The following is a 14,145-nucleotide window of genomic DNA, read 5'->3' on the forward strand; positions in this document are numbered from 1 at the left end:
AACATCGAGTTCGACTGCGAGCTCCGTCGCCTAGAAGCGGAATCCGTGTTTGTGTATTCCGGCCAGGACTCGGCACGTATTCCGCCGTATTCGACCGTATTCCGCGGTCTTCACTGTGTTCGCACCCCTCGCATTCACGCGGTGCTCTGAATACTCTGCACAACACCGCATTCCCGCCCCGATGTTGGCATATTCTCCCCGTAGGCTTCGGAAGCAGCGCGCGCGCGCGCGCCAGCCGCGCCGCATCCTCATCCCCGTCGGCGGCGCGGGCGCGCAAAAGACTTTCGTGAGCCAGTTCATCCAGGCGCTCGGCTCGCACGTGGCCGAGGGCAAGGTGCAGCTCATGCTGAACGCGGGCGACCACGAGCACATGCGCGTCGCCTTCGCCGAGGCGCTCGCGGCCATCGGCGTCTCGGACTACGCCGTCGTCGACAGCATGGAGGGCGTGCACGAGTACGCGGAGCGCTTGCGGTCGGGAGTCGAGCCGACGCACGCGGTGACCCTCTTCGCCTTCAAGCAGTACTTCCCCGCCGTGGCGACGGCCGGCTGGCTGGCCCGCAGTCGGCCCGACGGGAGTGGCGCGAGCGTGGCCGTTGCGTGTGCGTCTAGGCGACAACCGACGTCCTCTCCCGCGTCGCCGACGTGCTCGCGTGCAAGCCGTCCGAGCTTGCTTTCTACCCGGTGCCCAAGCTGATGATCCGGCGCGTCGGGGACCATGAGGCGTACTCGGCGCTGCGCGCGTCGGAGCTCGGCGAGCGCCCACTCGAGGTGGGGCGCGCGGGGAAGAGAGCAGCGCCCGTTCACGGCTCTCGAAGTGAGCAGGCGATGGAACGCTCGAGCTGCGCGAGGTGGAGGACGCGATGGCGTACATCGCACAGATGGACGCCGGCCCAGACTTGCTCCTCACCATGAACAAGTGCAGCCTCCCTCCCTGCCCCTCGCCTCCCGCGTCCCCTCCTGCCCCCATCTCCGGTCTCGGCGGCGCGCACAACGTTCGCCACCCTGTCCCCGACGCGCCCCCGCGCCCCTGCGACAAGGTGCATCGTCTCCAACAAGAAGTCCGGCTTCTATGACGGCTGCAAGAACGCCGTCGCACTCGCGACCGAGCTCGCCGCCAGCTCGGAGAAGAGCCTGCCCTTCCTCGCCAACTGAGGTGCACTCGACGCGTCACGCCTGCGGAGGGGGGCGCGGGGGCGCGGAGAGCAGAGGGCCCTCTGGGCGCCACGGCCAGCCGCGGGCAGCGGAGGGCCGTGGCGAGCTCGGGGGGTCTCGCGGGCGCTCTTCATGTCTCCACACATGCACATGGCCCACATGCACATGCAGTCGCAGCAACGCCGTTGAGCGGTTGTCAAGACAAGCGAAATCCGAAAAATAGCCATATACAAGGAGTCTGAAAGCGGGGGGGGGGGGAGGAATAACGTTATAGACACATAGAACAAAGGTCAAAGCCAAACCCAAAGGCTAGTTCCATTTCACTGTGGCACAGCTCGCGTTACAAAACCTTGATTTGACCATTTGCGCAAAAAGGTACATCTCGGTGCCTTCCAGAGGCAGCTGCGACCCCCGCCGAGTAGACGGTTGCACACAGCAGGTGGCGCGGTGTGCAACCGTCCACTCGGCGGGGTCGCAGCTGCCTCTGCGCGTCCTGGGGATGTACCTTTGTCGCGCGCCGGAGACGACTCGACGCCGCTGAGATCGGAGATCAAGCTCTGACAGGTCGCACGTCGCTCCTTTGACGCCGACGTGACTCACCCGTGCAGATCACATCAGGACACGGTCTCGACGCGCTCGGTACGACGCCTGCGACCCGTCTCGGGTCAGGTGGCACGACGCTCATCGCGCCCGCCAGCGCTGCCATGCAGGTTGCCACGACGAGGTCGAGCACGCTTCTATACGCTCGCCGAGCCTTCCTTTCCATCCCATTTGGCAGCCTGGGAACGGTGGCGGTCAGAGGCAAAGCATACGAGGGGTGGTGGAACCACATGTCACGGCTACTGCCGGCTCGACCCCACGATAGCCTCCGGAGGCTGACTTTGAGGCACAATCATCGGACGACGTCGGCGAGTTGAGTCGCGCTCGCGGTAGCCAGATGACCTCTCATACTAGTATCATCGGCCATGGCCGCAGGAAGCGCGGGGGAGGGCGCTGGGAGCAACACGGAGCTCCGTTGGACGTTTTCAAGATTAGCGTGTCAGAGTGAGATGGAGAACTAGCCAAAGCACTTGTGGAGCTTGGAGTGCGAACGTCATCAACTCCTCACGCCATGCGGCCCATGTGCCTCACGCGCGCACGGGGATGGGCGCTCGCCCGCGGCCGCGCTCCACCGCGAGGCTCCAGGCTCGAGGCACGAGGGGGCCGGGGAGCGGGGTCCCGGGGAGCTTCTCTAAAAAGAAGCGCACCCACCCAGCGAGCCGGATGTCGGTTTGATGATCGGCAAGCTCTTGGAGTGCGGTAACCTCACATCCACTTGGAGCACTTGGAGTGCGGTCATCAACCGCACGCCCAGGGCCGGGGGGCGAGGGAGCTAAGAAGCGCACCCTCTCCCACCCTCCCTGCACCCAGCGGGCCGGACGATTGGCATGGGATCTTGGAGCACTTGGAGTGCAGTCGTTAACCTCACCACATCCAGGGCCGGGGAGCTAAGAAGCGCACCCAGCGGGCCGGATGATCGGGATCGGGTTGCGGGCTAAAAAAAAGAAAGAAAACAGACAACCCAAGGGAGGGATGGGAGAACGGCACGCCGCCACCACACAGGGATTTTAATCCAAGAGAGACGTAGCCCCTTCCCCGCTCTTTTTTTGGGCCCGGCCCCAGCTATAGAGCGACGTGGAGCCCACGCCCTGGGCCAACCTGGGCCTACCTCGCAACCCATGGCAGGCAACCACCGCTCGGCCACTGACCTTCCACTATCCACGGCCCGACACCCTCACTGGCGCCAATGACGAGAGCATTGACTCTCTTTCCGATTCGATAGCCCCGCTCTCAGTGGGGAATAAACCTCCAATTGACCCGAGGCTGCCAGATGCGATCGCACCCTCCGCGGCGATGAGGAAGAAAAACAACTCGTTAGATAGGGACAGATGACGCGCTTGCGGATGATTCTTACCTTGTTTGGCTGTGGTTCTGAGCCGTTTGCCCCACCCTATCAGCCCTGTGCAACACGCAGACCGCTTAGCAGACCGCTTAGCAGACCGCTTATTAGTCCAAAGTCGTTCTGAGCCGTTGCCCTCGCTGCCCCAGGCGTCTGAAGAGATCGGCAGGCGGACCGGGCGTCTCGTTCCCCCCTCCTCAGTGCGGCCAACTAGTTCACCACCTTCCTCCCCCACCAACGCCCGGCGCGGCTAGGTGCGCATGCCACATCACACAAAGCCAGCCGTCTCCCATCCATGGTGCAATGAGGGAGGGTAACACCTCAAACAGACTAGAATCTCGTACTCACTCGCCTGCCCGTGCGCGGCGTGGCTGCCGAGACTCGCGTTGCAACCGAGCACCACCAACACACAGTGCCCCGAATCGCTCCCCCCCCCCCCCCCCGGCACGGCTGTTTTGCCCTCCCTGTCCCGCCCAGCCCACCTCGCTCTGCCTTAGGCCCGGAAGAGCTGTCCAATAACCGCCTGCACTCACGCCGAGGGTCACTCGGAAGAGCAGAGAGGCGGCGGCGCGCGTCAACCAGTCGAGCGCCGTTTGCGAAGGCGAGGCATACGAGGAGGTTTCCACGACGACCAGGTCGAGTTTCTCTCCTTTGACAGCAATGAGGTGGTAGGCGCCTCTAGGCTCCGTTGGGACGTGGTGTAAGAATGTCTGAGCACTGAGGGCTGAAGATGGGTGATGACTGATGTGTGTGATCTCTGAACTAACGAGACAAGGGGCCGAGCGTTTTTGATCTCTCGGTCAGTGGGCGCCCGCCCGCCGCCTCTTTGAGCACTGAGGGGGTTGGGCCCCCTAGTCTGAAAACAAAAACAAACTCGAAAACAGCCAAAATCAGCCTGCGAGAGAGGCACTGCGCGCCGCTCACCTCCTCATGTGCTTGTGGGGATGTGTGCCGACACCAATAGCAATACACTGATCTAAAACCTGGAAATCCTTGTTCAAAGCACAAAGGACAAACCAGCCGACCTCTAACGGCCTAAGCGCCATCCTTCCTGCTCCCACCTGATGCTGCTTCCCCGCGCCGCCTCCTTGGCCCCCTTGGCGCTTGGGCGTATTTTCTACTCCCAGTGGGGCGGGCCTGGGCCCCCGGGCGGCCCCCCTGCCCTCTTGTTTTCTTGTTTTCTGTTTTTCAAAACGCCCGCCCGCCCGCGTCATTCCCGGAGGCGGCTCGGCCGTCGGCCCCCCACTGACCGAGAGATTAAAAACGCTCGGCTCAAGTCTTCTCGCGGTTATTTTTGTGTTCTCTGCATTTCAGATTTCACTGTGTACTACATACACGTACGATGTGGACTTAACTCGCGCCGCCCCCGCGCTTTCGCGCTACCGCCCGCTACAGGGGCCGTAAAGGATATAGGGCATGGTAGGGGTAGGCTCTATACCGCCATGGCTCTACACCTCATACGCCCGCACTACGGAGGCGCTAGCCGCTAGCGCGCTACTGACGTAGGCCTACTCGCTACAGAGTATAGATGGTACACACTGTAGGCGCTAGGGGCGAGCGGGGAGCGGCTGCGGAGAGGCCCGCGGAGCGCTGTGGCCGACGCCCCGCTCGCCGGACTCGCCGACTTCACACTGAAGAGGACGGTTCCGAGCCACTGTGGAAGCTGCTCTCCCTCTCTCGGCCGGGAAAAACGCGCGACGCTCCGCGCAGCACATGCCTGCCAGGGCTGCTCAGCAGTGGCGCGCGCGCCCCTGAAGCGGCGCCGTCGCGCCTCCGCACGGCCGCTAGCTCCGCCTCGAGCTCCTCCAGCGCCTCAGCCTTCCGTGCGAGCTCGGCGCGGAGCTCTTGCACCTCAGCCCAGACGTGCGGCTCCTCGCCAATCTCAATGTGCACGATGAGATTGCACAGGTCTATGGGCGTCCCCTGCGGATCGCGCAGAGGGACGCAGCGGTACCCGGGCCGCAGCGTGCTCAGAACCGCCGCCTCGTAGGCGACGAGCGTCTCGCCATCGAGAACCGCGACATGGAGGAACGTCGTGTCGGGCTCAGCAGCGAGGCAGTGGATGTGCGCATTCGTATGGCGGCGGTGCACTCGTATGCGCTGCGCCGTTCTTTGAGGCACCGGCAGCGTCGGGCTGACGCAGCTGAATCCGCCGATGGCGTGCAGCTCGATCTGCACGATCGGGCTCTGGACGGCGCCTGCCGGATTGGGCGGTGTGGGTGTGCCACTGAGCTCGCTCTCGTACGCGTGGTGCGCCGCTGAGCTCTTTCGCGGTCGGTGCTCCCGCCGTGTGGGTAGCCGATTGATGGTGAGGACCTTGAGGCTCACACGGCGTAGCGTCTTGCGGTGCGGCGGCCAGCTCTCGCCGCGGCGCATCTCGGGCGGTTTGAGAAGGTAGCCCTGTGACGCACCGAGCGCAAAGAGCGCACGATTGAGCTGCAGCGGTAGGTCGTTGGTCTGATGATTGAGCGCAACCATGTGGATGCCAAGCCGCCAGGCGGTCAGCGGGTCCATGTTGTCAGAGGTAAGCCGAGACCGCCCCGGGTAGGCACGGCATAGGGTGCTCGAGAAGTCCCAGGCAAACTCTTCGTTCCCCTGGTCCATGCTCTCCACCTTGCCCTCGACAATGGACACCACGGGCAGCGCCCAGCTGGTGGGGCTGTCGCTCAGTCTGAACGCCCGCATCGCAGTCACGCGGGCCATGGCCGGGTCGACGTATCGCTCGACGCCGTGCGCCTTCTTGGCCAACTGGTACGGCGCCGACAGGCGGGTCATCGCCTTGCGGTACGTGCGTAGCGCGATGGAGGGGAGGCGCCGCCCGCCACGGCCCACCGCCTGCGACTCCTCTGGAGATGGTGGCATGGCTGGGTGCTCCGCCAAGTCGCCACTCTCCGCAGCGCTGCGCCCTGACCGCCCCCCTGGCCTCTCGGAGAGGAGCGAGCGGCCCGAGACGATACTCTCGTACGATGAGCTCTGTGCGACGCCCGGATGGCGTCGACGAATCCTGCTTGCAGGCTTGCCCTTGATAATGAGGCGGCCGCGCAGGTCAAACGGCGTCAACGACAGCTCGGAGATCTCCTCGGGAAGGACCAGTGCGTCCCCAAAGGTTCTGTAGAGTAGGTCCGCGCACCGCTGCTGCTGCTCCTGCCCGCAATGCATCTCGATCGAGATTATGACCGGCAGTTGTGAGCTCGAGAAGGCCTCCGCGCGCACAGCCTTTATCACCTCCCCAAACTTGAGCCGGCTGGTGAAGGAATGCACATGCGTCACCTCGGGGTCGCCGTCGGCGCCGTCGGTGATGTCAATCTCAACGCAGCGGCCCCCCTCGAGTAAGATGCGTCGGTACATCTCTGAGGATGAGCGCGACGTCAGCTGGTTCCCAACCAGGTACGAGTTGTGCGACGAATTGATCCAGTAGTGCGCGAGTGGGTGGCGTAGCTCCTCGTCGCTCAACGGGGCAACCTTGCGCGGGTCGATGGCGTGGTTGGCAGCGAACTGAAGCAGCTTGTGGAACTCAACCAGCGAAATCTCGGGGCGGGCTGGCGTCGCAGCGCCCCGTCGCACCCGCTCCGCCATGTGGCGCTCGTAGCAGTACGCCTCGTACGCCGCGCGAGCCTCGACGGCAGACATGCTCCCCTCTGTCCCATCCTGCTCCTCGCGCCAAAATTCCATCCAGCCGTCGAGCGTCATAAACGCCTCCTGGACATGACCGGGCCCAGCCGATGGCGATGTGACTGCGGTCGGCGTGTCGCAGTAGCGCATAAAGACGTCGGCGAGCTCGTCGTCATACCGCATCTGCAGTTGCAACAAGAGGTTGGCCACTTGAGTAAAGTTGAGCGGCTTGGCAAAGCCCTCGGATTGCGAGTCGGAGCACTCCGCCTCATTCAGCGCGCCCTCGAGCGAGGCGCGTTCGTAATCTCCATCCATGTTTGCCGCACCCAGCAGTTGGTCGAACTCAGTGTACACCAACAGCCCTGTTTTGTCGACGTCTGCCGCATCAAAGACGTCGCGCAGCCACTGCAGCTCCGATGGGTTTGCCTGCACGCGCGGCCACAGCTGCAAGGCCACGCTGAGGCCGTCCAGCCACATTTGCGCGTGTCTATCATCCGCACACTCAATCCACAGTCGCATGATCGAGCCGTGGATGCCCAGGCACACGACAAAGATGAGGTGGCGCGTGGCACCCGAAATTGTGCCTGGCAGCTGCATCTTGAAGGAGAGCGACTTGTCGCGGCTCCACATCCTTCGTGGCTGCGGATTCGACCGCTCCGAAGATGAGGTCGGGCGCTGTTTGTTATGGAAGATCTCTCCCACTCCGTCGCCAGAATGGTGCCGTTGGCCCACCCGAATGCCGTCCATCACGTGCTCAAAGCCGGTGCCGGTGCCACCAAAGACAGTGGCCGTGTCGCGGATGGCGTGGCAACCAATTTCGAGCACCTGCTCTACCCCGATGTAGCCGGTGTAAGACCAGCGGAGCCGGCCAGTGTGCGGCGAGAGGATCATGTAACGCTCCGCCATGCGCCTCCGGAGGCGGCTCACATCGTGATGCGTTGGCAAGCTCGAGCGCCCATCAGAGAGCCGGGCGGCGGCAGAGGTGGGCTCGGCAAGCCCGAGCGAGGCCGCGGCCGCTCGGCTCGCTCGCTCGAGATCGGCAGGGCCGAGCGAGGCCGGCGCGGAGTCGGGGACATCGCCACCGACGGACACATGGGCAGCAACAGGCGCCTCCCAGGTGGGTGAAGGGATGACGGTCTCGATGGTCAGGAGCACTTTCTGCCCACGCGCGGCGTGCCGGATGGCATCGAGGTACTGCGGCTCCAAGTTGAGCGGGCCCACGAGCCTCAGTATCGCATCGCGGCGCGCATTGGCGATGGAGGGCATGATGTTACGCCCAAACACTCTCTGCCGCAGCCAGTGCCATAGCCGTAACAGCAGCAGCCGCGTGGCCACGATGGTGAGCGCGATGGCCAGGTCGCAGGCAGAGCGGTACACGAGGACCGACTCTGCCCCAGAGGGCTGGTAGATGAAGGGCACCTCGAGGAAGCTGAAGGCAACGCCACCAACTGGCGAGAGTAGTCCAAGGGCAAGCAGCAGCCGGGAGGCGTTCCCCTGCTCGCGCCGCGCAAACATGAAGAGGAGCGCATCAAACAGCGCGTGCAGCATGAGACTAGCGCCGGCGACCGCAAGTCCTGGGATGGCGCGGTCGACGGGGTATTCGTTGTCGCTGCACATCCGCAAATCGTGCGTCATGACGCTGTTTCCGGCGATGCTGCACGCAAAGAACAGGCCGGCCGAAGTGTCGAGCGCGAGGGTCGCCCAGAAGAGTCTCGCAAGATGATAGCGCTTGAACATCTTGGGCTCAAGGCCATAGCGCGAGAGGGCGCGCCAATCGTACTCGTACCTCATGCGCAGGCCAAAGAGGCCAAAGACGACGCTGACGGCGACCGAGGCCGAGACGGTGGCGGTAACGGCCGTGTCGGGTAGCAAGCCATGCTCAGACGGCCGGAGAACAAGATCGCCGTCGTCCATACGACGCTTGGCCACCACGCCCGTCAAGAAGAAGCCGAAGCTCACTAGCATCGTCACCACGGCAGCCAGCATCAGGTCCGGGGTGGAATGCCCGCGAAACACACGCTGGAAAAATGCGAACTCGACGAGTGCCGCGAGCGTGCAGTAGGCGGCGTCGACGACGCTCGCCCACAGGACAAATCGCTCCGCCGTTGCCTGGTCCGCATGCACCGGCGTGAATGAGCTGCAGTTGCTCACCAGAGAGGCCATGTCGACAGACGCAGCGACCGCCTCGACCACAGGTAGTGCGCGGAACGCAAATTGGAGCCAGCAAAGCGCCCGCAGCGTTGTCGTGCTGCAGATGACCCACCGGCCGACGGCCCACTCCGGCGCGGTGTACAGGAGAGACCAAAGCGTCCGCAACCTGCCGCGCATGCGGCGGAACACCCATCGAATGTTCACGTCCATGATTTGAAGTAACCTCGCCGAAATCTCGGTGGGACGTAGCCTGCGCCGTGTGCAGTAGGCCCGCACCCTGAAGGCTATGAGCGCGATGACAAAGCTGCATGCGAGTACGATAATCGCGGCAAGCAAGCCCTTTGACACCTGGCTGGCTGCTGGAGGGAGCGGTGGGACCGACCTACCGTGCGCACGGATCTCGATCGGCTCTGCCATTTGGACGCTCTCATTGGCTGACCTCAGCACGACTGATATGTTGTAGTCGCCTGCAATCGCCGGAGTCACCGTGACGATGTAGCTGCCTAGCTGCTGGTGGTCGAATTGCACGTCGATTTTATCCTGGTCCTCCTCGGCGAGTCCGCTCACATTATAATGCATCTCCCACATGCGTGTCGGACCCGGACTCGGCTTCAAGACATCGTGCGCGAGCTCGAGGCCGCCCTGGTCTCGCGCGGTGATCTCAAACTCTTGCGACTCGCCGACAAGGCCTCTGCTAGTCGAGTCTCGCGGTTCAAGCTGCAGCATCGCCGGCTCCGCAAAGACGTTCGCGCGGATAGGGATGCTGAATGTCTCCGCCGTTGCCGTCACCACCCGAACGCGCAAGTCGGCCTTGTGGGTCTCTCCTTCTCGCAAGTTCGTGGGATCGAGGTAGAGGGGGATCAGGATGCTCTTGTGCAAGAGCTCGCTCTCTATCTCGCCGCCCGTTGTGGTATTAATGACCCAGCGCGGAAGGCCCGGCAAGATCTCCCAGGTATAGTTGCCGCTTTCTGCTTTGAGCCAGTCGCTACCCTGCGTGAAGAGGGAGGCCTGGATGGTCTCTACCGTGGCCTTTGCCGAGTCCTTGACCAAGTCGACAGAGAAGCCGTCTTGCACCGCTTGCAGCCGGCTAGTGAGCGACGTGAGGCAGCCCTGTTCATAAGGGGCGAGCTCAGGGCCGACATCCTCCTTGTTCGGATCCGCCCGGCAGCCAACCGGAAACCGGCAGTGCGCCGAAATCTCTCCTGGCAAATTGCGTCTGGCGGCAAACGCGACGACATCGACGCACGTCGCTCCCTCCGCACACATGGAACTAGCCTTCGACGCCCCTGCTGTGCGAAAGTGCTTGTCGCCGCATGTGTCGAGCGGCACCAGGAGGGCGGCACTTGGGTCGCCGTCCTGGCATCCGGACATCGACACGTTGAGGCCGCGAACCGTAAGTTCCCCCGACCCTTGCGCCTCGAGGATTGGACCCTCCCCGCACTCATGGACCACGTCAGCCTTGGTCAACGAGACCTCCGCTCCCGTGCCGACATAAATAGCGGCGCCACGTGCGTCTTCCCTTCTTCCGCCAGCTGTGCCCCGGCATCCCGACAGGGAGAGGTCGGCCAGAGCCGCTCGCGCCCTGTCGCCATTCGGACCTCGCGCCCTCTCCTCGGCCAACAGGGCACCGCCAGGACCACCTGCAGCGTGAGAGTCGAGTACGCTGCAGTGACGGGCGCTTAGCATAGCACCGTGACGGATAGATATTGCGCCGCCCGCGCCGTCGGATGAGCATCCCTCAAAGATGCTCCCGCTTAGCCTCACGTTGGCACCTCTGGTGCTCACGTCCAGCCCGCCGCCAATGGCGTCCTCACCGGCCGCCCGGCAATCAGAGAAGCGGCTCTGCTCGATGTCCAAATCTGACATTTTCTCCACAAACATGCCACCGCCCCTCGCCGCAGCCTCATCTTGCGTGAGCGCGGTGCAGCCCTTAATGTGGCAGCTCCGCATGCGTCCGACGACTGCTGACAGGAAGAGGGCGCCACCTCTGCCTGCCGTGCAGCTTGAGATGCTGACGTTGTTTATGTTGAGGTGGGCATCTCGATCGCTGGGAGCGGCCTCGCCATCTGGCCCTCCGACCTCGCCATCTGGCCCTCCGACCTCGCCATCTGGCCCTCCGAGCTCGCCACCTGGCCCTCCGAGCTGGTTCTCCGGCTCATGCCGCGCAGCGATGGCCCCGCCGCTTGACGCGTGGCATTGTGAGATCGACCCTCTGGTGACCACCAAGCGTGAGAACGAGGCGATGGCGCCACCGTCCCCCGCTGCTTTGCATTCACTAATGTTGGAGTCGAATAGCTGTGCTCGCCCGCCGACGCCGACATAAATGGCGCCACCCGTGTCTGCAATGCAATCGTGTATCCTGCTTCGAATGAGCGTCGCGTTTGCCGAATCACCGTCGGTGTAAATAGCACCTCCTTGCCACGCTCGGCAGCCAGTGAAGGAGGAGTCAATGACGAGAGCTCGTCCCTTGACAGCAATCCCGCCACCATAGGACCCGTGCATGTCTGCGACGGTGCAGTGACGCAGCATTAGGGATGCGCCAGCACGCACAAAGATAGCGCCTCCAACTTCTGGTTCCTGCATGGGCCTGCCGAGATTATCCTCGCTCTCAGCTCCTCTGCCCACAAGTTCGTCATCGTCAGAATCGCCGTCTATGTGTGTCAACGTCACGCCCTCGACTATCAGCGTCGCATGAGGTTCGACCGTGATGAGGCTTGCGCCACTCTCAGCCTCGATGACAGCGTCACCGCTCGGGCTGACGATGCTAACATTAGCACCATGTCCCACCGACAGCTGCCGGCGTAAAGTGATTCGGGCACCAGGAGAGAACGTGATCAGGATCGTCCGCCTGCCTCCCGAACCTAGCTGGGCCATGAGCGCTTCCTCGAGCTCTTCTGCAGACGACACCACCGCAGCCCCATCAGGCAGCAGTGGCGGATGTGGCGTGAGAGGAGGCGGGATTGGCGGAAGCGGCGGTAGCGGTGGTGGCGGTGGTGGCGGCGGCGGATTTGGTGGCAGTGGAGGGACGACACGTCGCGGCAAGGGCAGTTCACCGCAACCCCAGCAGTCTCCTCCCGGAGTACCATCTCCTGCCCAGCAGAGCTCCCAGCCGCTCGCGCGTCCGCTGCCGTGCCAAACCCAGCGTATCACGCCATCCCTGGGCGCGACACGAACCGGCGCGTCGTCGCCGCAATACTTCCTGCCGTTGATCTCAATGTACTCCTGAGTGCAACGCCCGGCTTCACCCTGAAGCACAAATGCTCTCCCGGCACTCACTGGTTGAAACACCTCCTTGACCACACACGCAAAGTCGACAGCTCCTTCGAGGAGCGGTGGATTCGACGCGCAGGTGGGACCGCCTTCGATGCTGACGACGGCGCAGCTGGTCATACGTGTATACGGGTCCTCGCGGTGCGAGCGCAGCTGTGCTCGGTGACGAGGCGGCGGTGGATCCTTCGTCAGAGTTTTGTTAAAAATACTGAACGTACTTTTCTAAAAAACTTGACCGTTTCCCGGGGTTAGTGCCCCCCTAACCAATATTCCGGCAACTAACCCCCGAAGCGCAAGAGAACTGCGACCCGGGTCGGTGTCATACTAGCTAGCACCCCACCTCGCCGGCACCAAAACACCGAGCCCCCCCCCCCCCCCCTTCCCCCTCCCCCCCGCCCCGCCCCGCCCAGCGCGCGCCCCGCCGCCGCCACCTCGCTCTGGAGAAACTGAAAAGCAAATCGCGGACGGAATCCCAATCCTCCTATCGTCGCCGAACTCGCGTCGGCCGATCAATCGCTGCGCCAACATGGGGAAGGGTGGTCACGGAGGTGGCGAGGAGCCGTCCTGCTCGCCCGCAGCGGCCGCTGTCTTCCTCATTGCGCTCTTTGCCGGCACGTTCTGCACCATTTTTTGCAAGGCAGCCATGGGGCTCACCACCGAGGGCTTTACGGGTGAAATGGAGGGCACGAAGTTCCCCGTCTTCTTCACGTTTGCCATGTTCTTTGGCATGACGATGGCGCTGCCGGCGCACTTTATTAACGAGTGCGTCAAGAGCAAGGACTCATCAACGCCCCCCACGCCGGCGCTCGGGTTCAAGGGCGTTCTTCTGCTTGGGCTGCCCTCCGTGTTCGACCTGACGGCAACTGCTTTCACCACCATCGGCCTCCTGTACGCCGTCACCCCACCCACCCACCCACCCCTACGCAGCCCCGCAAAGACCGGCTCGCCCAATTCCGTCTAGCACGTCTGTCCTCCCCTTCCGACTTACTCCTCTCCCACACCTCGCAGCCACATCCCGGCCTCTATCTGGCAGCTCCTGCGCGGCGGTGCGATCGTGCTCGTTGCACTCATGAAGAACTTTGTCCTCAACGATCCGCTCAACAAGACCCAGTGGGCCGGTGTAATGATTATCGCCGTTGCCATCGCCATTGTTGGCTACTCGTCCACGATGGGCGGCAAGGCGCCCGAGGCGGAGGGCCGGATGCTGTCCACCCTTGCGGGCGATGGCAAGAACCCCGTCTTTGGCATGGCCGTCACCGGGTTCGGCACCCTCATGCAGTCCTTCCAGTATGTGTACGAGGAGAAGGTGATGGCAGATATGGACTGCCCGCCCCTCCTGCTGATTGGCACCGAGGGAGCCTTTGGCTTTGTGCTGTGCGGCCTCGTCCTGTATCCGATCGCCTACGCGTTGCCCGGCTCGGACCACGGCTGCTACGAGAACCCCTTCAACACCTTCCACAAGGTGACGAATGACGGGACCCTCTTGCTTTATATCTTCTGCTACACGGCCCTGATCTTTGTGCTCAACTCCCTCTCGATCGTCATCACCTACATGCTCTCCTCTGTCTGGCACATCCGTGAGACCAGCCGGACGCCACATCTGCGCACGCAAGCCACACACGCGCGAGACGTCCAAACCATAGGCACGCCATCCTCGACAACTTCCGGCCCGTCTTCGTGTGGATCTCTTCGCTCATCATCTTTTACATGATCTCGAATGGCACCGCCGGCGAGGAGTGGACCTTTGCGAGCTACGTGCAGCTGGCCGGCACCATCGTCCTCCTTTTCGGCACGGCGGTGTACAACGGCTCGGTCCCTTTGCCAGGCCTGGGAGACCCAGTCCCGCTCAAAGAGACGCTGCTTCCCTCGGGAGTCGCCAAATCCTCCGCCGCGTCGCTGCGCCTCTCTGGCGCATTCCAAAACAACTCAGCGCTGCTGCAGAAGACGGCGGCCAAGGAGGCCAAGCGGCTGAGCCAGCGCTGAGCAGTTTCGTGCGTGCGCGCGAGCCTCGCGGCACGCTC

The 14,145-nt window shown here is 63.3% G+C and overlaps 3 protein-coding genes across 3 annotated transcripts; 2 read left to right on the forward strand and 1 right to left on the reverse strand.

Annotated features, from left to right (window-relative positions):
* Window positions 1–205: 205 nt before the first annotated feature.
* Window positions 206–1,393, forward strand: EMIHUDRAFT_371835 (hypothetical protein; the record flags this gene model as incomplete). Its single annotated transcript, XM_005762078.1, has 4 exons — window positions 206–532; window positions 610–768; window positions 840–916; window positions 1,038–1,393. Coding segments are annotated over 4 exons (678 nt in total), but the record flags the coding sequence as incomplete, so codon positions are not given.
* A 3,146-nt stretch (window positions 1,394–4,539) lies between these two features.
* Window positions 4,540–12,244, reverse strand: EMIHUDRAFT_248696 (hypothetical protein; the record flags this gene model as incomplete). The annotated part of the gene is made up of 3 exons (XM_005762079.1): window positions 4,540–4,599; window positions 4,805–11,748; window positions 11,908–12,244. 3 exons carry the CDS (start codon window positions 12,242–12,244, stop codon window positions 4,540–4,542), a joined length of 7,341 nt encoding a protein of 2,446 aa, XP_005762136.1.
* Window positions 12,245–12,650: 406 nt separating this feature from the next.
* EMIHUDRAFT_248697 (hypothetical protein) lies at window positions 12,651–14,107 on the forward strand (the record flags this gene model as incomplete). The annotated part of the gene is made up of 3 exons (XM_005762080.1): window positions 12,651–13,012; window positions 13,133–13,688; window positions 13,859–14,107. 3 exons carry the CDS (start codon window positions 12,651–12,653, stop codon window positions 14,105–14,107), a joined length of 1,167 nt encoding a protein of 388 aa, XP_005762137.1.
* Window positions 14,108–14,145: the final 38 nt, after the last annotated feature.

This window comes from Emiliania huxleyi (assembly GCF_000372725.1).
Source record: "Emiliania huxleyi CCMP1516 unplaced genomic scaffold EMIHUscaffold_695, whole genome shotgun sequence".
Classification (NCBI taxonomy): Eukaryota; Haptophyta; order Isochrysidales; family Noelaerhabdaceae; genus Emiliania; species Emiliania huxleyi.